Source organism: Oncorhynchus nerka, linkage group LG27 (assembly GCF_034236695.1).
Source record: "Oncorhynchus nerka isolate Pitt River linkage group LG27, Oner_Uvic_2.0, whole genome shotgun sequence".
NCBI classification, from domain to species: domain Eukaryota; kingdom Metazoa; phylum Chordata; class Actinopteri; order Salmoniformes; family Salmonidae; genus Oncorhynchus; species Oncorhynchus nerka.
This window is the reverse complement of record NC_088422.1, coordinates 59,140,121-59,166,103: the sequence shown is the minus strand read 5'-3', so window position 1 is coordinate 59,166,103 and position 25,983 is coordinate 59,140,121. Positions and strand designations below refer to the sequence as shown.

General features: G+C 42.4%; 1 protein-coding gene across 12 annotated transcripts in view; it reads right to left on the bottom strand.

The window, feature by feature from the left end:
- The window catches only part of LOC115112059 (MAP kinase-activating death domain protein), an 88,278-nt gene that overhangs the window by 18,075 nt on the left and 44,220 nt on the right, over positions 1 to 25,983 (bottom strand). For 2 of the 12 annotated variants that reach the window (XM_065011814.1, XM_065011822.1), the window contains exons 10-33: positions 23,895 to 24,053; positions 23,225 to 23,329; positions 22,651 to 22,868; positions 22,173 to 22,426; positions 21,783 to 21,922; positions 21,322 to 21,435; positions 18,767 to 18,826; positions 16,768 to 16,882; positions 15,257 to 15,443; positions 14,989 to 15,139; positions 12,950 to 13,159; positions 11,383 to 11,439; positions 9,594 to 9,697; positions 9,170 to 9,253; positions 8,447 to 8,605; positions 8,087 to 8,219; positions 5,940 to 6,002; positions 5,275 to 5,395; positions 5,065 to 5,170; positions 4,817 to 4,927; positions 3,432 to 3,539; positions 3,032 to 3,196; positions 2,775 to 2,847; positions 1,960 to 2,066 (exon numbers count right to left, since the gene is read on the bottom strand). In XM_065011814.1, the coding sequence (XP_064867886.1) occupies positions 1,960 to 2,066; positions 2,775 to 2,847; positions 3,032 to 3,196; positions 3,432 to 3,539; positions 4,817 to 4,927; positions 5,065 to 5,170; positions 5,275 to 5,395; positions 5,940 to 6,002; positions 8,087 to 8,219; positions 8,447 to 8,605; positions 9,170 to 9,253; positions 9,594 to 9,697; positions 11,383 to 11,439; positions 12,950 to 13,159; positions 14,989 to 15,139; positions 15,257 to 15,443; positions 16,768 to 16,882; positions 18,767 to 18,826; positions 21,322 to 21,435; positions 21,783 to 21,922; positions 22,173 to 22,426; positions 22,651 to 22,868; positions 23,225 to 23,329; positions 23,895 to 24,053 (3,104 nt within the window). Of the gene's footprint in view, positions 1 to 1,291; positions 1,515 to 1,959; positions 2,067 to 2,774; positions 2,848 to 3,031; positions 3,197 to 3,431; positions 3,540 to 4,816; positions 4,928 to 5,064; positions 5,171 to 5,274; positions 5,396 to 5,939; positions 6,003 to 8,086; positions 8,220 to 8,446; positions 8,606 to 9,169; positions 9,254 to 9,593; positions 9,698 to 11,382; positions 11,440 to 12,949; positions 13,160 to 14,988; positions 15,140 to 15,256; positions 15,444 to 16,767; positions 16,883 to 18,766; positions 18,827 to 21,321; positions 21,436 to 21,782; positions 21,923 to 22,172; positions 22,427 to 22,650; positions 22,869 to 23,224; positions 23,330 to 23,893; positions 24,054 to 25,983 lie in introns of those variants that run through there. The other 10 variants (XM_065011823.1, XM_065011815.1, XM_029638769.2 and 7 more) reach the window with 10 other exon arrangements.

The following is a 25,983-nucleotide window of genomic DNA, read 5'->3' as shown; positions in this document are numbered from 1 at the left end:
ATGTCTATGAATATGGCATTTACTACTGGTGCTTGAGCTCCTGCAGAGCTGACGGTGGAAAAAGAGGTGGTTTGAATTTGCCAAGCAGCATCTCAATGAGAGCCATGACCATTATCGTACAATTAGGTTGCACAAACTGGGTGTGCACAAACGTATGTGTTGTTCCTTAAAAGGCAAGTTAGGTGTCTGTAGTAGGGAAAGGGTTTTTACAAACTTATGACTGTTGTACCCTTGTTAAATTCTATAGGATGATGACAATGATGTAACTGTTCTTCAACCATAGCAATGTGTTCTAACCTGTTAGGTGGCTCAAATTAGACCAACGTGTTGAAGTGTTGCATCAAAAAGAAGTCACAATCAAATACACTCTCGATTGGCCGCTGCAATGTCTAGCCTCAACTTTCAATTAGGTGCGCTGTGTGATCTAAAGAAATCAAGAAAGCAGTTCAAAGAGATAGGACCTTTCATAAAGAATGTAGTGGTCAGAAACATTCTTTTCTATTCTACTACAATTGAGTATTACCTTATGAGTAGGCATTCTGTGTTGATTCAATGCGTTTTTGCCACAATCCTACAGTGTGATATGTCCAGTGTGTTTCGTCACTTTGCTTATATTAAATGAGTGCCCACTCCTATGACCCTCAATCATTGGCGGAGCAATTGTATAATTGTTATTTCAGATCCAGGCATTTCCTTTCAGTCCAAAAATATCTACTTGTGACAGTGGTGAGGACTGAGGTCAATTATATTCTTACTCAAGTTGATTAAGGAAATGGAATTGCCCCACCCCCAAAAGATATGAATACTTGAAGATGTATTTTTCATCTAACTTTTATATGCAGGTCAAGGGAATTTAAGGGGACAAAACTTTAAAAGAACAGTAAAATAAAATGGCAATTATTAATGAAAAGTCTTTGCACAAGGTCATCCGTCTTATCTCTGACCTCTGAAATCTCTCTAACACAAACAGAACACTCGCCTTCCCCCACACACACGAACAGACGACAAGGTTTGGGCACCACAAGTAAGAATGCTAAGTATTAACATAATATTTTTGTATTTTATATATATTTTTGAAATGTCCAATTATTATATTTTTTAACCCCTTTTTTCCTCCCCAATTTTGTGATATCCAATTGGTAGTTACAGTCTTGTCCCATCACTGCAACTCTCGTACGGACTCGAAAGAGGCGAAGGTCGAGCGCCATGCATCTTCCAAAACACGACGTGCCAAGTCGCACTGCTTCTTGACACACTGCTCGCTTAACCCGGAAGCCAGCCGCACCTGTGTCATACAGCTGGCGACCTGAAGTCAGCGTGCATGCCCCCGGACGCCACAAGGAGTCGCTAGGGCGCGATGGGGACAAGGACATCCCAGCCGGCCAAACTCTCCCCTAACCCGTACAACGCTGGGCCAATTGTGCGCCGTCTCCCGGTTACAGCCAGCTGCGACACAGCCCGGGATTGAACCAGAATCTGTAGTGACGCCTCTAGCACTGCGTCACTCGGGAGGCCTTTAACAGAAATGTTTAAGTGGATATGCGTTTTCTTCTTGAAACACACATCGTAGTGACTGCACAAATAAAACATAACATCTTTTAAATCATAAAAAGACAAAGCACAAAAATGTATTCTTCCTCTAAGGTCATGATCAAAACAGTGACTGAAAGTACCTTCAAAATGTACTCTGCTTTTGCACTCAATTCAGTAGGCTATAAAATATTTAGCAATGTCAAACATAAACAACCCTAAATGCCGTCTATTCGCTCTCTTTTTTTTAAAGGGACCTTAGAGGAAGTGAGCCACAGTTGTGTGTGTGTGTGTGAGAGAGAGAGAAAGAAAGAAAATAGAAAAAGAGAACAATTGAGGTAGGTGGAAAGAGGTTAAGTGGTTTTGCGTGTATGTGTGCGTGTGTGTATACATTGTATATGTGTGTATGTGGTAATACAGGCCTCCTACCTGGCTGTGCATGAATTTGAGGTTGATGCCTTCCAGGGTGACTTGCAGCAGTCCTCCCTCGCCCGTCTTCATGTCCTGCACAGGGAACTCTCCACCCAGCTCTGGACCTATGGAGAGAGGGGCAGATCGCTTAAACCAAAGGATCCCTCCCCTATCCATTCTGCTGTACATCTCTTTTGAAAAGTGTTAGTGATGACAGATAGTAAACTCTTTACTTGGCCAACTGAGCTGATTGACTCAAAAGGTTATAGAATTTATTGGATGATAAAGCAGTAATCTAGAGCTCACCTTTACTCAGAGTTATTCCTACACCCTAAAGTTATACTTTTCCATAGACTATGAACTATTACTAACTGCTATTAGCCCTTAGGGCAGTGGTATACAAACCTTTTCATTGGGGACCCCATTTTGTTTGCCAGCATTTCTGGGGACACCATTTTTTTTTGACAAATGCAATGTCAATGTCAATGTCAATTTTTACATGAACAAATAACCTTCAATTCATGACATTTTCATCTCTCTTATCAAAATGAAAAGAATCCAATACATTCATTTTTAAAATGATCTTTCTCATAAACATTTGTATATTGTCCCATACAATAATCTGTACTCTCAAAAAAAAAAAAAAAATCTCCACATTTTTTATATATATTTTTAAATATATTTAGGCAATCCCACTGCTATTCCTCTGCAACTCCACTAGGGGTCCCGACCCAGACTTTGAATACCATTGCCCTAGGGCTATACATTTTCAAAACGCAGAGCAATCATACATTGGTGCTGCCTCAAAGGGTCTAGCCAACATGCACACATACCTGGTTTAATGCTCTGCTGTCGTGCAGCAGCCCTTTCCATGCTGTCCTTCACACAGTAATACAATTCACGACACTAGACAAGAAAACATTTGAATTCAGATTATGCACTATGGAATAGGAAAAGTGTCTATACAAAGTCTGACATGAAAGTCACCACATTTACAGTCACCTTAATCAGAGGTTCCACTAACACGGATATCATGGTGTTCATAATTGCTAGCCGCATTTCAGTACGCGAGCGGACAGTAGAGGCTCACCTTCTTGGTGTAGAACTTGTTGAGTTGAGTTTCCTGGCCATTGCGTCTCCACAGACACAGCACCTTGGTCTTGGGACAGTAGGTCATGTTAATGAGCTTCTCGTACCACCAGCGCTCATACACTGTGCCGATGTTGCTGCGCAGGACTATGCAGTCGTCACACACCTGAATGGGGGAAAAGGACAGAGGAAAAGGATGCAATTATTTGATATCTACTGTCGAGCTAAACGCTTGATCTACTGAAACTTCAAATTGCAGAATTTTGACAATTCTTGACAATGATTGGTAAATTTGATCTATTCAGATACTCTTGTCTGGCTTTCATGCATCTCTTGGGCACAATAAAAAAACATGAACAAGGCCTAAGTACAAGGAAGGTCTGGGAAAGTGAATCTCATACCTCCATGAAGAAGATGTCCCCCGTGGTGTCTGTCCCAGCATGCACCACGAAGGTTTGCTTCTTGATGTGACGGCTTCCGCTAGGTCTGATGGACAGCTCGCGGCCATTCTGAAATGTGAGTGAACAAGACTCTAACCCTTCTCCTACAATTTTTGAGGCCCAATGGAAATATAATTAACACAAATAAATCTGAGTCAAAATACATCTGTTTAAGCTAGAGATATGTTTTTTGTTGTTGCAAGGGCTGCATCTCAATCCACCGCATCCGCCGAGATCACCCTACCACATCTGTGGTGAAAGGTGGCAGAATTAGAAGAACGGTGTTTGTCAAGACTACGAGATACCCAGAAAATTGGTCTTCTCACAAAAACGTTTGTAGCGTCTGAACAGTTTAGCCTATAAAACTATTATGACCCCTCTGTGGAAATATGACTCTCACGAACCCGATGGTGTTCTCCGTTTTGCTCTACGAAGTTGTAACAGACCCATCTGCCAACTTCTGTCTGTAGCATCCAAACAGTTTGAGCTACACAGTAATATGACCCCTCTGTAGAAAGGTGAGTCTCTCACGAACACGTCAAAAGTTTGGACACACCTACTAGTCAAAAGTTTGGACAAACCTACTCATTCCAGGGTTTTTCTTTATTTTTTAAAAAGAGAAGAGAATGCCAAGTGTGCAAAGCTGTCATCAAGGCAAAGGGTGGCTACTTTGAAGAATCTCAAATATAAAATATATTTCGATTTTTTTAACACATTTTTGGTTACTACATGATTCCATATGTGTTATTTCATAGTTCTGATGTCTTCACTAATATTCTACAATGTAGAAAATAGTACAAATAAAGAAAACCCTTGAATGAGTAGGTGTGTCCAAAGTTGACTGGTACTGTACATGTCGGTTGTTTTGCTCTAGGAAGCCCACAAGCCTCATCTGAAGGTCCCCAGTACCAGTTTTAAAATAATCTATGGAAGTATATATGGATACTGTTTAGTGACTAAAATAAGGGGTTAAATACATGTCAAATTATATTACACATTTCCTGATCTTTCTTATATCTCTCAGATATAAGAAAAAAATATTTTTGATTTTTCTAGGGGATTGTTGTTCCATGTAGTGAATCTGTTATTCAATGCTTTTCTATGAGTAATAAAATTAATGCCAAATCAAATGTTTCATTCCTGGCTTAGACTCTAGCGGGTTAAACAGAGATACTGTATCAGCAACACTGATAATCTCACATACACTAAAAACATGTGTTGCATAAAATTATCTGGCTTGAAGGACCATATAAAACTTTTAATCTATATGCCACTTGGTAGAACAGTTGACCCGCCTTAGTGGCTCCTATTTTATTGAAGAGAGAGAACCCTTGGTTCGTTCTTACCAAATTAGCCAGTTTGTCCAGACACTCATTGATCTCCTGGCTGTGGCTGAGGCCGATGTGGGACTTCCCCATCAGACGCCTCACCTTCTTCCTGATGTCATTCTTGCTCACCTGGACAGACAGAAACAGACAGACAAACAAATTTAGCAAGACACATTGGGAAATATATGATGCCTACCTATCATTTGTAGTTGCTGCAGTTGACATACGGGGGTTACGGAGTCAAACATTGTGTGTGATAGGCCCACCTTAACCATTAGCATGTAGGCGATCATATTGTGCAGTAGAGTAGCTAGCAGCCTGTCCTCGTCGTCCTCCAGGCGCTTACGGTCGTGGTCCCCGAGTGACAAGTATCTGTGTAAACAGTGGTAACCATCAGACTGGAAACAGGAAACACAGCTATACAAGGATGGCTGACATTTCAAAAATACAGATCCACTCTAATAGGCAACCTGTACCTGTCAATCATCTCTTGAGGTCCCTGGTCCATACCCATCCCCTCCCTCTCCAACATGACAGCATCCAAGTAAGCATCCTCCCAGAACTGGACCTGGTCCCACAGTGTAGAGCGCTCCTTACCTACACAAATATAACACACACTGGTTTATCTGTGTCCAAAGGTCACACACATCATGACCACAATCACAAGGGCACACAAAAACACAAAACTAGTGTTACTGTACAAAATCATCACTAGGTCAAAATCACCTTCACACTGACAACGACATGTCACCCCACACACGCCAGTAGACATGCATTAACAGACACATGATCCCACAGAACCTTACATAACTGCACACACACACACACACAAACGAACACCCACACAAACACACATCCACACAAACACACATCCATACGAACACAACACACCTGACCATGTGATTGTTGAAAAGTATTTTTTTCAACCAAGAGACATTTTCTCTTGTTTACTTATTCATAGGAGCCTTGCGACATTGTTTACAATACAAACCCCTCAGTGTGATGGGCAATCCAGTGGCGGTAAAGATCAAAGCACCACATCAAAGCACCAGACAATAAACAAGTGAGCACCAGAACCCAGGTGGGCATTGCATCCAAGCATAAACATAGAAGGTCAAAAGATGAAAGATGTCAGCCCTACTCAGAGAGAAGGTTTCCATGGCAGCATCCTCCAGCTGGTCCCACATGGAGCTCTTGTCGCGCCCTGCAAGGTGTTCCCGGGACACGCAGCAGGGAGGAAGAGGAGCAGCAGAGCAAAGAGGGTTAAGCTCAGAGCTGAGTGTGTTAATGGCAAGCCAAAAGCAGAGAGAGAAGGGGTGAAAGGACAAATAAATTGACCCAACCTCATTCACTTCAGACCTACCTTCACGTTTTATAGTACAGTTCATGCAGTGTTAGTCAAATAGTGAGAAAGAGTTTTAGATAAAGAGTTTGACAAATCACACACACATATACATATATATGTAGCTGGAAACGTCAGATTTATGGAATATCTACATATGCGTACAGAGGCCCATTATCAGCAACCATCACTCCTGTGTTCCAATGGCACGTTGTGTTAGCTAATCCATGTTTATCATTTTAAAAGGCTAATTGATCATTAGAAAACCCTTTTGCAATTATGTTAGCACAGCGGAAAACTGTTGTCCTGATTAAAGAAGCAATAACACTGGCCTTCTTTAGACTAGTTGAGTATCTGGAGCAACAGCATTTGTGGGTTCGATTACAGGCTTAAAATTGCCAGAAACAAATATCTTTCTTCTGAAACTCGTCAGTCTATTCTTGTTCTGAGAAATGAAGGCTATTCCATGCGAGAAATTGCCAAGAAACTGAAGATCTCATACAACTGTGTACTACTCCCTTCACAGAACAGGACAAAATGGCTCCAAACCAGAATAGAAAGAGTGGGAGGCCCCCGGTGCACAACTGAGCAAGAGGACAAGTACATTAGAGTGTCTACAGTAGTTTGAGAAACAGACTCCTCACAAGTCTCTCAACTGGCAGCTTCATTAAATAGTACCCACAAAACACCAGTCTCAACGTCAACAGCGAATATGCGACTCCGGGATGCTGGCTGAGTTCCTCTGTCCAGTGTCAGTGTCTGTATTCTTTTGCCCATCTTAATATTTAAATTATTTTGGCCAATCTGAGATATGGCTTTTTCTTTGCAACTCTGCCTAGAAGGCCAGCATCCCGGAGTTCCCTCTTCACTGTTGACGTTAAGACTGGTGTTTTCCGTTTAAAATGATAAACTTGGATTAGCTAACACAACGTGCCATTGGTACACAGGAGTGATGGTTGCTGATAATGGGCCTCTGTACGCCTATGTAGATATTCCATTAAAAATCAGCCGTTTCCAGTTACAATAGTAATTTATAACATAAAATGTATAAAAAAATACAGTGTATGTTAATTTAAAAATCGACAAAATGTGGTTTTATTTTAAAAAAAAGTGCCCCCCAACCTTTGAAAGGTAGTGTATACGCGCACACGCACGCACACACACACTACCAGTCAAAAAGTTTGGACACACCTACTCATTCAAATTGTATATTAGTCACATACGCCGAATATAACAGGTGTTGCAGCGAAATGCTTAAAAATACTGCTAATAAGAAATAAAAGTAACAAGTAATTCTTCTTTATTTTTACTATTTTCTACATTGTAGAATAATAGTGAAGACATCAACACTATAAAATAACACATATGGAATCACGTACCAACCAAAAAAAAGTGTTAAACAAATCAAAATATATTTAACTTTTAACAAGACACAACTGTTAATTGAAATGCATTAATTGAAAAGCTGGTTGAGAATGCCAAGAGTATTTTGATTTGTTTAACACCTTTTTGGTTACTACATGATTCCATGTGTTACTTCATAGTTTTGATGTCTTCACTATTATTCTACAATGTATAAAATAGTAAAAATAAAGACAAATCCTGGAATGAGTAGGCGTGTCCAAACTTTTGACTGGTTGTGTATATCTGTGTTTTGCCTTTTAGGAAGGATTCACTTTTAAAAAAGGTAAGACTTCGCGAGATGACGTTACAACGAGCAGCACCGCAGATATGAGATGAGCACGATGCAAGACAGCAGAGACGTTTAGCCTCGCGCTTCAACGCTCTTAGATGTGGAAATTGACCTAATATTTTGTTTCTTTGTGCATGCAACATCTTGCTGAGTCTACTACATATTTACTGTAACTTTTTACCACAAAGTTGAACAGAGGGAGACTAAAGAAGACACGAGTAGATATTAAACCACAGCCTATCTTGGAACATACCCAGCAGGCCATCACACAGGTAAATCCTCATGCTTATGTCCTCCAAGGGCTGGGCGGGAGGCCCCTTAGCCAGGACAGGCACAAGTTTAGCGTTCGCCTCCTTCACACCAGGCTTCATCTTTTGGGTCTTACCCTGGGCAAACACCACGAAACATATATCATGGAGTAATTTCATCTTGCCAAAGACATTCAAAAATTGGAATCACCCCTCAATCCTGCATTTACAAGTTTGACATCCACAGGAAGACTTCATGTCCTGCAGGGAATGCATTTGCACATCTAGAAAACCCCCCCAAAAACAAAACAATTGCACTAATATTAACTGGTGAATCAAGCAGCCAGGGAGGATTTTCCACTCACAAACACTGAGCTGGTGGCCGGGTTGGTCTCAATCTCGCTGTCGGACAGTGTTCCCCTGGAAAGGTTGAGGTGGGGGGCTTGCCTGCCACCCAAGCCCTCTCCAGCGGTGCTACTCAAGTCACTGTCAGCTCCCAGCGTCTCCCCTGAGCTGTTACTTATCTGGAAGGGTCAGGGGTCAAAGTGTCAGGAGACTAGTGAATATCAGGCATACTGAGACAGATAACTCACACTGAGTAAGGCTAAGGCTAAAAGACACACAGGATGTGTTCGACTGAGGCCAAAAGAGACAAGAGTTAGATCCGTACTCCTCAACCCTGCTCTTGGAGAGCTGCAGTACTACAGGTTTTTTTTGAGGATCACTGTGTTACACTAAGGCTAAGAAACACTGGGGATGAGGTAGATTAGTATGACACGTACGGTTTTGGCAAGAGCCATTGTGCCAGGCTGAGACAAAGCAAGACAAGAGATGAGTAGGACCAAAGTTAGCAAAGACTAGAAATCAATCAAGCTCAGAATATAGTAAGATTGGGAAGCAACCTGGTTTGGGATGAGTGTTACTGGGGATGTATGGCTTGAGCTTGAGTGTAAACCTTGTAAGACTAGACTAAGGATAAAAATCACACTTTGGGAGTAAGGGGTCCTTGGGATGAGTCACACGGAGGAAAGATTGAGAGGGGTTTAGGATTGGGGTGAGATTGCTTATCGGTGTTGGCTATGCCCTACCACTGTGCTGGCCTCTGAGTCCTGGCTGGTGCTTCGGGTAAGGACTGGCGGTTCAGTGCTGGTCACAGACTCTGTGTCACTCTTCTGCAAAGCAAGACCGAGAAAGACTGAGAAAGAGAGAGGTGAGCAGACAGAGGCATATAGAAACATTGGAAATGAACTTCTTCTCAAGGGCCGTAGTGACTCCTGTTTTTTGTCATCTCCTTAATACTAATTAATGAGTCCATGTCATCAAAATCCAAACACTCAGTCTACAACCCTGGTTGCCCAGGTCTATATCAGACTCAGATTAAAAGGCAAGAATGAGAACCAGCAGACATTGTGGCCCCCAAGCGCCAGAGTTGGGAGATAACCGATGTGAAAAATGTCAGATTCCACTTGTGGTTTGCTTAGTTACAAGAGCTGGCTTTGGATAAGAACAGACCTGGGATCCGGAGGTGATGCTGAGGCCACTGTCAGCACTGATCTGGGACTTCTTCTCCTCCATGTCGGTCAGCTCAGGGTGCTGTTTCTTAGCCCCCTCCGCTCCTGCAGGATACATGTTGAGGTAAGCACGGGTGCCATGCGCACTTCCACACTGCCCCCTTACTGAGTGTCACATGATTGGCAACTGGCAGAGAGGTGGGGGGGATGGTGACCTAACTGCTATTGAAAGGCTCGCACACGTCGCACTGAATGTGGATTTAGCGTTCGTCTTCCGATCTGACTGACGACACTTTTCACACGATTCTCCATGTGAAATTGGTGCGAACTCGGTTTGCAAATTACGTTCAGAGGTGCAAGGTACTCTCTGCCAGCAAACGCTATTGTTGTGTGTCTGACCTCGAAAACCATAACTTTGGGATTGACCGGAAATACTGGCACTAAAATAGGGACACTTCCATTCAGCCGGAGGATCTTGTCTTTCTTTTTTTGTTGTGGAATTCAATGAACAACAGCAACAACAGCTATGTTGTTTTTTTATATTCCAGAAGCATTAAAAAAATATCAATAAAATAAATAAGTAACAATAGCTCATGTTCAGTAGGTCAAAACAGAAGTAAATAGCCCAAAACAGAGAGATACTATCTCATTTGTTTTCGGTTGTAAAACATTGGTACGTGTGCCCTAATGAACATGATCCAGTGGTCAGCTTTCAAAGGACCAAGCATGTGACTATTTAGAGGCAAGTGGAGAGTGCAAAATTAGTAGGAATATTGATTGAAGTAGATCAAACTGTAATTGACAAAGGCAGATAACAATATAAAAGAGGTCAAAGTTGACATACAGACTCAGGCAGTTAGGCATGCAGACAAACTGAGGGACAGTCAAAATAGGGGACCATTTTCTGCACAAGTTTGCTTTTAGACAAGCATTGAACAACAGTGCTGTTGTTAATATATCAGTCAGTTGTTGCAGAAACACCTTGTTATGACTCACATAATGCACCTCTAGGAACATTTTACTACAATGAAACAAATGCTGGCCTGCAATCTGTACATTTCGAAGTGTCCAGGATATCAAACCTTGACATTGGAAGAAAGTACAGTCAATTATAATAGTTCAATGCAAATGTAACCATGACTTCTGTGATACATTTGGTCATGCAGCCAACAAACCTGCAAGCAATGTTTGTACTCTATTGTGTATTCATTCATGGCTCAGTTATCAGATTTTTTTTTTTTTAAGTACTACAGTATGTACAATTTACCTTCTGGCCGCGTAGTGTTTTTCCAGAAAAGGACATTTGCTAAATGAAATGCCACAACTGTCTTAACCTTGATAGAACCTCAAGAGCCCAGGAAAAACAGCGAACGATTGGGTATGTGTCTGACAGACTACGTTTCCAATGACTTCTTCACAACTCAGGAAATAGGAATGGAACAAGTTGTTGGCAAACGTATGACAGAGTATCTCTATGGAGAGTAAGAGACTCACTATGTTCTGACTCCTGATTTGAGATATGCAAGCGTAACTCAGTTATTCCACCGATATGAAGACTTGATTCACCCAAAATTTACACAAAAAAACATTACGAACACACCTCAAATCAAGATTATAGACCTAGTCCTAGAATCATTATCCATGTCAACATGATCACTTATATTAACTATTTAAATAATTTGTGACTAATAAACATAAGTTGGGGAAAGGTGGAGAGAAGGGCGTGGAAATGTTAAGAGCTGGCAGTTATGCAATACCCCAGTCTGTTTTGTGTGTGAAAAATATCTTACTCTGTTGTTTTTCCATAGCTTTTTGCTTATCCTTTTCATGGTGCCTGCTCCACAATTCTACCCAAGATGCATTGCAAGCAAGGAGAGAAAGACAGAGAGAGTGTCAGAGAGCTGGTTGAGTAGGCAGGTATGGAGGATGAGCATTAGATAAACCATAACATAAAACAAAATTAGGCATTAAAAAAACTCTGTTATTTTAACAATAGAGGATGTTTTGTAATGTCTGAGAGTAGTCACATTTCAGCTTGGCAATATGGAACACTATGACATAATTATATGTATGCAGAGTTTGATCCATTGCCAGTTACTGCTACTGAGGTGTAACATTACAACACACCCAACACTCCTGGACCATGGTCCTGGAGAACCACACAAGGTGGAATACTGGGGTTCCTTTCAAATGTTCTGTGACCGAGGTGCTAACTTATTGGCTAGCAGTGTGTGGCTCTCCAGAACCAGGGTGACAGAGGCAGCAGGGCTTTGTGAAGGGCATGGGATGGGGGTGGAGTGGCCAGCCAGCTAGCCAGCAGGTTGAATGGAGCTGTTGCAGAAGCAGGGGTGCAAGTCTCAAAAAGACATTCCGTAGAATTGAAGCTAAATCTTCCCAAAGAGAAAAAAGGGGCTGGTGAAGTGAGCTTAGGTTGGGAGATTGAGGGAGTTGGGTGAATCTGTCCCCTGTATACAGACCCAAAGTAACATTTGAGGTAGAAAGGTGGTCGAAAGGAGAAGCATTGCGGCGCTCCTTTTCCACGATGTTCAGTGTTAATTAGCCCTATCCCTAAGCTAAACTCCAACCGTGGCTTGCTAACGGTGAGCATGAAATTTGTCTCTTCCTTGGGCCTGTTTACTGGGGAGTGACGCTCCAGCCTCCATGCTAGAGCTGAGAGAGCTGCTACTTGTACAGAGGGCTTTAAGGAAACCTGCAGTAAAGGCAGAGACAGGTCTTCAGACTCCTTAGCACAGTACTGCAGATTTGGAGTTTCGAGAAGACAACGGAAAACGAAGACATGCAGTCAAGGTGCTAGAAGGCAAACAAAGGAGGACTCCACGAGAGGTGGCAGCAAACAGGGGCACTCAACATTCAGAGAAGGGTGGGGAGGGACACAACACATCCAGGCCGTGGGTGGTGGGCTCAATGCAATATTTCACACACGCCTACACCGCTCAAGGCTGTTCCAATCTCACACACATAGCAACATATTATCCAAGGCCAGATCTGGAATTCAAATGTGGTTATTTGTCAAATTGAATTAGAGTTGCATGATGTGCAAATATGCAACCTGTGTCCAAATATTATGGCAAACCAGCATACCGTATTTACGTTCTAAATATATTTCAGAGTTTTACAGCTTTAAATGCTGACCCATTGGGCGCACATCACTGGTGTGGGTCAAAGTGAATGGAATATCATAAGGAGCTCTTTTTCTAAGAAAGGGGACAACATGCCCCTTGTTGCCTAGTTGGAGAGAGGTGGGTCAAGGGGTAGGGAAGGGTTTAGACTGGTGAGCAGGGGGGCAAGGGGTGCTCTCAGAGTGCATGCAAGGGGGGATGGGGTGGGTTTACACACCAATGGAGGCAATAAAATTCTCCTCGTTCAGACTCCGGGTGTCAAAGTGGCGGGTGCCTTTGCCCCCGGAGGTGGGGTGCGGCAGTTGGAGACGGGGAACCGGAAGGAGCCCCGGGGGCTTGGTGCCCTCCATGCGGGGAGACGGGCTCCCCTTGCTGCCCGGGCTGCTTGCAGAGTCACTGGGGCTCCGCTTGCGCTTCTCTGGGTCTACTGGGGCCACCAAGAAGGAAAAAGGGAGAAGAATAGGGAAGAAGGGGAAGAGATAGTAACGAGAGAAGAAAAAGTATAGAGTTGCAGTGGGAGGTTTGAAGGTTAGAATAGACAGTTGTTTGTAGGGGTGTGAACGTTTAAACGCTAAAATTAAATTGGGTTCCTTAACATTTAGAAAAATCCCAAACCGGAAAAAAAAAAACTTGTTTTGCTGTCCCCCCCCCACATAATTAAAATAGCAGTGCAGTGATCACAAAACATATTCTTTTCCGTGTTATAGCCTAACTAGAAAAGTTGTGTAATTTAATTTAAATAGAACTTTAGTCTACATTGGTGAATTTGCGAGGCATGCAAAACAGATTACCAAGACATATAGATGGGTTAGCTGACACGAAAACGATGCGCATATGTCCATGAGTTGTGACAAGAAACTGCCATGTGGGGAATTGTAAGTAACTCATTTCAGCTAGTTCTTGTTCCGAGGTATTTTGACTGATTTCATGTCAATGCAAATATGGCAAACAAAATGCACAAGCTAGCTAATCGTCAACTGCAAAGATGTATTTGAGAGACAACAAGTGCTCATTGTGCAAATGTATTTATGTTTTCAATAAACATTGGATACTATAGTTTACAAGTCAACAATCTAAGCCAACCCAGTCTGTTTTGCCCCATAGTTGCACACATTTGTTTTTCTGCTTGCCCCCTCCTCCCCCTCCATCACGCTGGCTCACCTGTAACTATTTGGACTAATGATTACACACGCCTTTGCTCTTTCTATTCGCTAGTGATGCGAGTGTGTTCAGTCTTTGGTCTGTTGCATGTAGAATATCCTAGCTTATTTATTGTTGATAGGCCCTGCTTTACTGAAGTTGCGAGACTTTGTAAGCCAAGAAATACAGCTTTTGATTGCTGATAGCACTAGACCTATCTGCCTGGTGACCGACCTGCCTATACTGTGCCCCTCCCCTCTCTCTCCATCCCTTGCTAGCCATCTATGAAAGATGCAAGGGTTTGTGTTCTCGGAAGTACGGCAACTAATCAGTTACTTCCATTCCAAAAATACTGAATTTTAGGAGTCGAATCTTAACACTAAGAAATGTGACTCGACATGCATGGAGTCGAGGAATCAATTATTTTGTATTCGACTCCACCACTACGCCATCGTCGTTAACAGTTGGAAAAAAGGCAGAGAAAGGCAAGAAACAGCAGCGAAGTCCTGTATTGCAATACTTTAAGAAGTTAGATGAGGAAGGAAATGTAAACTTTGCAAGGTGGGAGGTACAGTAATGGTGGAAGAGGTGCAATGCTTAAACATCTGAAAGGGACGCACTGAGACCCAACCCGTTGCTGGCAGCAGCAAAGCTGCACTGCGAATTTGAGTGGAATTCTATTAAATGTTATCGTTTGTCATATCCCTAGTTGTTTTGTCTTCTGCTCTCATGACCCAAATTTGTTCGGTGAATGCTTAAACAAAGTGCAAAAGTCACCTAAAAATGAGGCATGCGTTGGCGGTACTGACTCAGAGAGACTAAACCAGAACTCACTGCTGTAAAAACATATTGCTTACTTTTCAAATGAGTTGCTAGAAGAAATTCTCCAGATTGTACTCCTTTTCCTATCCAATACTTACGTTGCCTTTAAATAAGTGGAGTATATGAAACGCTGATAAGCACTTTCAAACAAGAATCAAGCATCAGTACCTTTCATTTTTTCAGAGGAAATAGTTAAGTCATAGTTTTGGGAGGGGGCATGACATGCTGACTGAATGTGTCCTTTGAGAGAAAATGTTGACACTTTCAGTCGAGTATAGGTTTTCTGAACGTTACCTTTGGTTTGGTAGTGGGTGCGTGCTATTTCCAGTAGAACGAAGACGCTGGCCATGCCTCCAAGCCCGGCATTGGTGTACGAGTGTTCCAGACTAGAAACGGTGCACTTCAGTATGTCTAACATGCCCTTGTACACCTTCCTGCTAATCTCCTGAAGAGTAGAACACACACACAGTTTAAATGTAAGGTATTATTTAATTAAAATGTTCTTTCTTCCCCTCTCTTGCCCCATTCCTTTCTCCCCACCCGGGGGGGTGGAGCCACTCACCACATCACGGATGACCTCCTGCCTGACATCCTCCTCTGACTGGACGGCCCGGTTCAGCTTGCTCAGCACGAAGACGCGTAGCTGCTCGTTCTCCAGCAGGCGGCGCACCTTCTTCATGTTGAGCCAGCCCACGCCTTGGCCCTCCAACACGCTCTGCACCACCTCCTTCAGGAACTGCTGGTTCTCACTGGGACACACACAGCTCTGGTTCAGTCACTCCATTCACACTCCCCCTTTTTGTACGTCACCATTGGCTCTTAACTCTTGAAACTAGGGGGCACTATTTTTATTTTTAGAAAAATAATGTTCAATGTAAACCGCCTATTTCTCAGGACCAGATGCTAGAATATGCATATAATTGACAGCTTAGGATAGAAAACACTTTAAAGTTTCCAAAACTGTAAATATATTGTCTGCGAGTATAACAGAACTGATATTGCAGGCGAAACCCTGAGGAAAATCCAATCAGGAAGTGCCTCTTATTTTGAAACCGTTGTGTTCCTATGCACCCCTATTGGCCATTGAAAGGGATATCAACCAGATTCCTTTTTCTACGTATTCCCTAAGGTGTCTACAGCATTTTGACCTAGTTTCGCGCCTTTATGTTGAAGAATGAGCGTAAACGACTACATTGCGTCAGTGGCCAGCTGAGGGCTCTCAGAGTGATTCTTGCGTAAAAGACAGAGGTAGTCATTTTTCCTCTCGCTCCGACTGAAAAGCCAATTGTCCCGGTTGATATATTATCGAATAGATATTTGACCTTGAGGATTGATTATAAAAAACGTTTGCCATGTTTCTGTCGATATTATGGACATCATTTGGAATTATTTTCGGCATTGTCATGACCGCGATTTCCGGTGGATTTCTCAAGATAACGTGACCAACAAACGGAGGTATTTTGGGTATAAAAATTATCTTTACGGAACAAAAGGAACATTTGCTGTCTAACTGGGAGTTTCGTCAGTGAAAACATCCGAAACTCATCAAAGGTAAACAAATAATTTGATTGCTTTTCTGATTTTCGTGACCAAGCTTCCTGCTGCTAGCTGGACATAATGCTATGCTAGGCTATCGATAAACTTACACAAACGCTTGTCTTGCTTTGGCTGTACAGCATAATTTCAAAATCTGAGATGACAGGGTGATTAACAAAAGGCTAAGCTGTGTTTCACTATATTTCACTTGTGATTTCATGAATATGAATATTTTCTAGTAATATTTTTTAGCCGTTGCGCTATGCTAATTAGTGTAGTTGATGACAATTCTCCCGGATCCGGGATGGGTAGTTCCAAGAGTTAAGTTAGACAACCCTTCTCCTAAAGAGGATTGATATATTACCTATCCAGGTCTGTAATTTGACATTATATGACAACCAGCTTTTGTTTTTGATGGCCAACATTATACCATGAAGACTTTATGCCATGAAGGTGGTAAACTAATTTAAATAAATGTCAGTCAGCATTAGTCAGTCAGCAATGTCCTGGTAGTACAGTCTCATAGTGGTCTGTTACCTGGTATTGTTGGCACGACCCTGGGGAGAGGGGGACTCTCTCTTGACCGTGGGACTGTGCTTAATGACCGACGACTTCTGGTCAACGAGGGCTCTGGGGGGACCGCGGGCGCCTCCTGCAGGAGCCATATAGAACAGTGAGGTATCTAGTAAATACCATGGAAAGCACAAAGCCATAACAAACGACATGTCAGAGACATACATACAGAAATACTAGCTGACTTGATACAGGATGAGCTTATACACTTCACTACAAAGCCCCCAAAATCACACTACGATGTACTAATTAGATAACCACATCAAAGACTAATAGACAAAGAAGATGGGACACATCCTGCATATATGAAAGGACACACACATTTTCAGGGGCAGGGACACTAGCTAATGACTAGCTGAGCTACAGGTTTCATATTCAGACACTAAAAGGTGAGGGACAGATCAAGGGGGAGTCAAAATGGCGCTGTGTTTGGGCATCACACATTAGCAGATGTCAGATTGGTGCGGAATCTGCATGGCAACAAGACCGACAAGTTGTGTCATGCAGAAAAATAACTAAAAATAAAGATGGGTCGACAATCACACACAGGGCTAACGGGAAGATACATATTGTAGTGTTCACACTGTTAGTCACCTTGTACAGTTAAGACAGACACACACTGACATGAACGCACAGTGCCATGTTATACAAAGGTATGGTGGATCACTTGCAGAGATTGGGCCTGTGAACAATATTATTATCAAACTGATTATAATATTGTTGCGCCTACATAGCTTACCCACTAGGCAGACCTCAGTTCAACGTCTGTTTTTGGTTTACATTTGGTTGAGTTGTCACATTTTGATTCCCTTACGTTGATGACTTTTTGCAAATCCAATCAGTGTTCCACGTTGATTCAACATCACACTTTTTTTTTATGACTTGGAAACAATGTTTTCGCCCAGGGAGGGGGGGTCACCTGTTTGACACTGAACATTTAGGCTAAAGGTAATGCCTTGAAAGTAAGGATACAAATAAAAAACACCCACCAAAAATGTATTGGTTCCTTGTCATAAACAGACGTCATCTGTTACCGGTATATCCGATTTTGTCATGGCATTACTTATGCATTATTGTAGGCTTTATGACCGCATGTTACCAAAGACCTCACCTGACAATGATGACATTTTGCCCCACATTTTCCGAAGTATCATCCATAAGTTGTACAACATGCATCACAGGACTTCAAATAATTCCATTCCATTTGATCACTGTGGTACTTGTACAGATGCTCATTAACCACAAAGCCAACTAAGTGTCCAATGACAACTCCAATCAAAACCGGTGACTATGAGTTCAGGAAGTAAGACAGAACAGCACTCTTGGTGCTGCGAAACTGCGCCGCTTAATTCAATTATCAATTAAACACTGATTAAAACTAACTCACAGCATTGGAAGAATGATGTCATGCCTTACCTACAGGGTGGCAGTTTTGATTGGCTAAGGCCTGCCTCCACTGGCAAGGTGATGGGAGGTCTAGGTGTGTATGTGAGAGACCAAAGAGGTGGCCAAACATGCAAATATAACTTATTGTTTGGCTTGGAGAATAATGGGAAAGCTGATGTTGACCAACTCGAATCAACATCTTGTCAGGTCCCATACAATACTGTGGAATGCAGACTTAGATTGGCACAAAAAAAATGAATGGCATCATCTTCGCAATTGTTAATATGGGATGCACAGCTTCTAACGAGCTAAGATTGTGAGGGCCCAACCCAAACTAATACAAAGACGTGTAGATGGGTGGAGTGACTCTGCAAAGGTTAGTGATTGGGGCAACAGTCACTGTGGATGGTGAAGGACAACAGAACAGACTCGATGATGTATGACGATGAATGATCTCTCGATGGTGCATGTCAGGTGACAGAGGATTGAGGGGGTGAGTGAGGAGGATGCTGGGAGACGTAGTTGACTGGCTAGGAGAAGCATGCAGCCCACACAGTTTTTAAAGGGCGGAACCCACCTTCTCCGCTCCCCGGGCCGGCCTCTGTAATTATCTCCATTAGAGAATTTAGTCCAAATACTGGACACAAAACCCAGAATTAGTGCAGAGAAGTGGAAAGAGGGACAGAGAGGGACACCGGACCGGACCAGTCTGAACATCAACCCACAACACACATGCACCGCAACACACTGACAGAGTACACAAAGAAAGCAGGAAAGAGAGAGGGAGAAAAAGAAAGTGCGAGGGAGACAGACCAAGGAAGGGGGCAGCACATTTTTAACAAATAAATAAATAAAATGCGTGACATAACCTAAAAAGGTTATAGCCATTAAATTTCATGACCAATCAGATTTAGGTCTGTTAGGATCCCGACATATTTAGGGGTGGGAGAAAGCATTTGCCAATTTTAAGGGTCTATGTCCAGAGGAGTGCGAGTTTATGGGCTCTCTGACCATAGAGAACTCAGACGGAGAACACACAAGAATGATGGAGAGCCACTGAACAGGCCAGCAAGCAAGGCAACAGACTGCAAGGAGATCATGTCAGTTTAAATTCAATTCCAGTCCATTTGGGTAATCAATTGTACTTCAGTGGATGAAATGAAAAATCCTCATGGAAAGCGATGGGTAATTTGCCATTCAGGAACTGAATTCATCTTCAAATATTGAGTGGACTTGAAATCAAACTTGACCCCAACCCTGCTGGGAAACCAAGAGAAAAACACCAAATTCCAGTGAAAATGCCACATAAAGGGGATAATATGTATGCAAATTAAGAGATCTGTCGTCTATAAATGTGTGCATCATCGCGCATCAGACTCCCACCAAACAGAGAGGAATAACAAGGAAACAGAGGGAAGGATATGGATATACATGAATGAAAATACAGGTATATCTCCTAGTATGCAACCTGAGTAATATGGACTCTGGTAGGTAGGATCGAATAAGGGTCAAAGCTGGAGCTAGTTGTAAGGGCAAAACAAACTACCACACCAGACAATAACATACCCGGACTGTCTGGGCCAGGGCTACTAGTCGGGCTGTCATCTGAACAGTCAATTCAAAACAAATCACCATCAAAGGAAAAAAGAAACAAACGTTGGTTTGCTATGGCAGCTGTCACACACAGTGTGGGGCTATTGAGTTTAACACATGCATTTCTTATTTTCTCTCACAAATGTTCTCATAACAAAATCAGGCAACCATGTGGGATTGGGAACAGAGAAAACGGGGTACTTGAGAGAAAATTCTAACTTTTGTCAGGTCCTCAATATCCACCTAATGCCATACATTAACATGGCAGTCCAGAGGGGGACAAATACAAATTTAGAATGAAGGTTTTCATTCTAAAAAAAATATATATATATATATAATAAAAATAAAGATTTCTACAAACCTTCCTCAATGTCGACCTCTACGTCAAAATTAAAATATTCTATATTTTTGTAAAATAAAAATTAAAGAATTAGAGGGGAAAAGGCAAATGGAAAGAAGGTAAAAATCTACAATATAAAGTTGCATAAATGCCATACTTTGTAGCCTAAACTGGCTTGCCAGACATTTCAGCATGAGCACTGAATGCTTACTTGACATACTGTCAATACTACTCCTGGCTACTCTACTTAGTGCAAACAAAGCAGCAGCTTCTGAAGAAGAAATTAACGAAGTTCAACATGTCAGTCAGAGTTACACATTATGGTCATCTCTACTCTCCTTCCTTTCTCCACACCATTGAAAGTAGGCCTAAACGTCAAGAGAACATCTTACTTTTAAAATAAAATATATGCTGTTAACTCATAACCAAATAATGTTAACTCATCCCATACTTGTATTTGTGGCCAAAGCATAAATTCGAGAAAAAAACAGTTTTTCAAAAATGCTTGCCATTTCCTCATAGAATATGACATCATGTTGGCTCATAGGCTGAGCTGGCCAATCAGCGGTTTTAAATGACTGGTATATGCTGACACCATTCTGTTGTTGGGGTATGCCCACATAATTCAAACATAGAAAAGCTACTTTTGAACATACTTAAATAGAAAATTGGAATTAAAAATATTTCCTCATATTGTAATTAATTATAGGTCATATTTCAAAGAAAGAAATCTGGAAACACTGGACAGTCACTTTAAATGATTAAGATGACTTCACATGGAAATAGCTTATGCTCAATGTGTCTTGTCATGATACGGTGTATACAATATTGTAGAAATGTGCACTCTGGTGATATTTGCACTCCAAATATTATTATTTTTAATGCCCATGACAAAATGAAAACATTTATACTTTGTAACCACTGCAAGAGCTGTATGACAATCATTTGAACTTTGAAAGGGCATGGTTTTAGTAGACAGCCTGCCTCTACTGGCTTCAACTGACAAACCTGACCGCAATCTGCTGTAGGGCACAACAATTGTACAGAAAACAGATAAGAGGGGAACACAGCCACAGAGAGTGAAATTGAGAAGGAGATGAGATGGATAAAAGGTCAAAAAAAGGGAAAAAAAGAAGGGTGAGTGAAGATAACATGAAAGGTGGACAAAACAGGGAAAAGGGCTCCATTTAGTAATGTACCTTTGAGATTGGGGAAGGGCCCAGCCCCAGCTGCCTTCTCCCTCAGCCCCCCCTTATTGGGTACAGACAGGTTGGAGAGGCTGAAGCTGGTGCCGTGGTTCTTGTACAGATTACCTGCAGTGATGGAGAGAGAGTCGCTGATGACCGATGAAGTCTCACAAAGAAACCAACATTTGACCATGTCTCACCATCCTATAGTATACCCATGATGACTTGCAGCCTAACGTCAAGTTCCATTTCAATCCCTACCTAGCAAATATTGTACATTTCTGGTTGTAAACTGAACATTTCTGGTTGTCTTCCTGGTTGAGAAGACCAGCAACCAGTATTACCCGCTGAGTAACCCTTACACATTTCCCCCTTCAGTGTTTTGGAGGACAAAGTGTATCTGTCACCAATCCAGCCCTTTCAGGTCTGTGATTATCATACAACTAAAATAGGCCCTGGTTGAGGAGACTCACTAGCAAAGGACATGAGGCCCCCAAAGCCATCGCTGCTGTTGTTGGAGATGGTGGAATTTGGAGAACTGTTGCGGGAGTCGCCCTCTCCGTCTGACTCTCCGGGTAGCTTTAGGCTGCTGGGCCTCAGGAGGCGTTGGGCTCTGTGGGAGCAGAACATGTGTTAGAGGTCCGGAGGGAGTGTCACGTTTTGTTAGCGTAGTTTTTCGACTGCTATACCAGAGGCATATCATAGATGCAGAATTCAGAAGCTGAGAGACTTAATTAGGTGTGTATGTTTAAGAGATGTATTCATCACTGTTTTATTTATTTTTAACTATGGTTTTCAGAATGTGTGGCTTATGATGCTTGTTTGTGTGTACAGTGTTATGGCGTAGGTGTGTTGTAACATACTTGTTGCCGTTGAGGTTCTGGTTGAACCGGGGCGTGTACGTCTCCTCTTGGTCTTCTGCCTCAGGGTCCTCCTCAGCAGGGAAGCCATACTGAGGCTCAAAGTAGGGGTTGTCGTACTCTCCCTTCTTATTGGCTGGTCCCACAGGGGCAGCGTCTGGAGGAGGTCTGGAGAAGGGCGGAACGCCCAATCCCGGGACAGGGTTCTGTAGAGCTGCACTGGCCAACGCCTCCATTTCCACTGGTTCTGCCTGCTCCTGGACACAATGAACATCAAATGGTTACTAATGGTTGATACTAAATACACTTAAATTGCCACTTTATAAAGGAAGGAAAACAACTCAAGCAAAGATATAATTATTGTGTTCTCATGGTCAAGAGTTATGAACAAATTCAAACGTCACTCGCCAAAAATGTCAGTTGTTAAAAACAGTGTTAACTGCATAATTTTATTCTGGTGTAAATTGAGCGGTTCACTGACATTGTTGACTCCCTGGATGATTGTGCTGGGGCTGGAGCTGGCGGTTGTGCTGGAGCTCGAGCGGAGGGCTTGTCCATCAGGAGGTTCAGGAGGTCCATCGCCCCCCTCGGGCAGTGCCTTCTCTTGAGGGAGGGGACCCTCTCCCTTGAACTCCTGGAAGTCCTGGAACTCCACTTCGCTGGCATCTCCCAGTGCAGCGTGGGTAGGGGGATCCAGGTCTACGACACCAGAAGACAGATATTAGTTGCTATTGATGGCCAAAGGGTCACAAAATAAAATGTTTAGCTAGTGACTATCTGAAAGGAATTAGTCATTTTAGGTTGCCATTTTTCAAGATGAAAACAACTGTGAGTTATTATAATAAGGGGGAATTTACCGTTTTTCTTTTGTCATAACAGTAAGTATGTGTAAGCTGGGTGGTTCTTGGGCTGCAATTACACAGGCAGATCAATTCTGATCTTTTGTTCATGAATTTCACTGATTCAGATCAGCTCTTCTGCCAATAATTAGGCAAAATATTAGAATTTGGTTTCCTGTGTAAATGCAGCCTTGGTGAAATAGCACAGAAACTTACTTGGCGTGTCCCCTTGGATGTCACATTTGATCATTTCGTTCACCAAGTCTCCAAGTGACGAGTAGGAAGAGCTGGAGTCGTCGTAGCCAGCCTCGCTGTCGCTGCCACAGAAACAAAACCGAGTGGCATTACCCTGGACGCCATCTTGGTGACACCTTACACGTCTACAGAAGGCTAACCAAAAAACGCTAGCTAAACCTTTATCTCAGATTTAAATGAACCTCAACTGATATTATACATCATGTCTAGCAAGACTAGCAAGCCAACTATTGAGCCAACTAGAGAATCTACCAGTTAATGTTTAGAGTTCGTCATCTAGTGGCTAATGTGTTGTCTATCAACATTCTATAGCCTGCCATGCCGCTGCTTCTGCATTGTCTCCGTCGGCCGCACTTGCACACACACACACACACACACACACACACACACACACACACAGAGAACTCACAGATCAGACACAGGAAAGGACCTCCCTTCAGATCTAGTTTTTATATGCTAAATGGCTCACTAACATGCTTTCCACATTGCAAAATTAATTTTTGGACCTTTGGCAGTACCTGGCACTGAAACAATCTTTCATTTAACATTTTGTCAATTATGTTATCACAGTAGTAATCAAAGCATCGTGATGCCTTCCAAACGTGGAGGGGGTCAGTGTTTTTTTTTAACCTGTCGTCTGTGGGGTCCGAGTCATTAGCCTCATCCTCTAGGGGTCCGCTCATGGCCTCGGCCAGCTGGGAGCTGCCGTCGTACACGCGGTAGAACACCGGCTGCAGCTGGTGGGCGTACCACTTGCCCTTGTCTCCGATCAAAGATGGGTCATACACGTCTGCAGAACACAGAGTTACGCTCAGAAACACTACGAAACCTTCAAACTTCCTGTATTGCTCAGAGAAATATACCAGAGTGCACAAAATATTAGGAACACCTGTTCTTTCCATGACAGACTGACCAGTTGAATCCAGGTGAAAGCTATGATCCCTTATAGATGTCACCTGTTACATCCACTTCAAATCAGTGTAGATGAAGTGGAGGAGACAGGTTAAAGAAGGATTTTTAAGCCTTGAGACAATTGAGACATGGATTGTGTATGTGTGCCATTCAGAGAGCGAGCGGACAAGACAAAATATTTAAGTGCCTTTGAACGGGGCATGGTAGTAGGTGGCAGGCACACCGGTTTGTGTCAATAACTGCAAAGCTGCTGGGTTTTTGATGCTCAATAGTTTCCTGTGTGTATCAAGAATGGTCCACCACCCAACAACTGTGGGAAGCATTCGAGTCAACATGGGCCAGCATCCCTGTGGAACGCTTGAACACCTTGTAGAGTCCATGCCCCGACGAATTGAGGTTGTTCCGAGGGCAAAAGGGAGTGCAACTCAATATTAGGCAGGTGTTCCTAATGTTTTGTACAACTGAGTGTATATTCCCATTTGACCTCAGGAAAGTGCAATAATTGATAGCATAATTCACTTTTTACTTAACCCTTTACACACGTGGAAATTGGCCTATATTGGATAGGGCTAAATTGAAATGTTTCTTAGAGAAGAAATATGAAACACATATACATAACAATTGAACAGTTTGGAGATAATTGTACAAGTATTAGACCAAAGGTGAGTACACAACAGTTCACCTGACAAGACTGAATCCAAACATTACACTGTTGATTTCATGTGCATTTTTTTTCCATTTACAAACAAACATTGAAAAGGGTTTGAGTGAGAGAACTAAGTGGCCACACACACCTTTCTAAAGGTTGCACAGTTCCTAAGCAATTTCAAAGCACTTTTATGACTCAAAGAAGAGTCTTCAACTATAAAAAGGTACTTTTTTGAGCTCTCCTGCTGTGACGATCGAGGAACTGTAGCAAGAATACTTGTAGTCGTATCGCCTGGAACACAACCGTGCAGTCACGCAAATTACTGTTGTTGTTTACCCAGTCCAAAATGGTCCATTACAAATCGCAATCTGGGTCAGATGTGCATGATTTGAAAGCTTGTTCTATTGCCAACATGACAAGCTAAGTTATAAAATATTATCTTACCGTGTTAGGCTTTCACAAGAGACAGATTAAGAATTTTTGGTGCGCATAGAAAGGAGTCATTAGTACATTCAGGTGCGTGTGCTGCGGCAAATTTTCTTCACAATAAACAAACATAGGCTCATTCTGATCAGAAACAACCCGGGGTATGACGCCATGTAATCGTGTAACTGTAGATCAAACATAGTGACCATAAACATTGACACCGTAGATGATACGTTTTAGAATTTGGAAATGTTAAGTGCACATTTGGACTGTTTGGCTTACTTTTATGACATCAAAGCAGGATTTATTATAATCCTCAATGTCTCATCTTCCAAAATACATCGAGTCATCTTAAATTTACACCATCTCCCTCACTCAGACAACCAAAAATGTGCTAAAGTTGCCCAATTACCAGGAGGGAAGGGGGCAACTTCTAGTCGCTTGGTGCTCAAGTTCAGAAAGTCTGTCAGTCAAAACCCATACAACGCTGTGAAGTGCAGAGCCAGAGCCATAACTTCATGTATAGCATGTTACTGCATAGCCACCATGTTCCAATTTAGACAATTAGTGCACAAATCTGCCGTTTTCATCTCGTATATTGGTGTAAAGGGCTACACTTCACTTCACACTATAAATATCCCAAGCTAGCAGGAGTATGGTTCGTGTCAGCTCCAAACACAAACACACCAAATGTCAGTCAGTGCATGGCATATGCAGTACAGCAGGTGTGTAG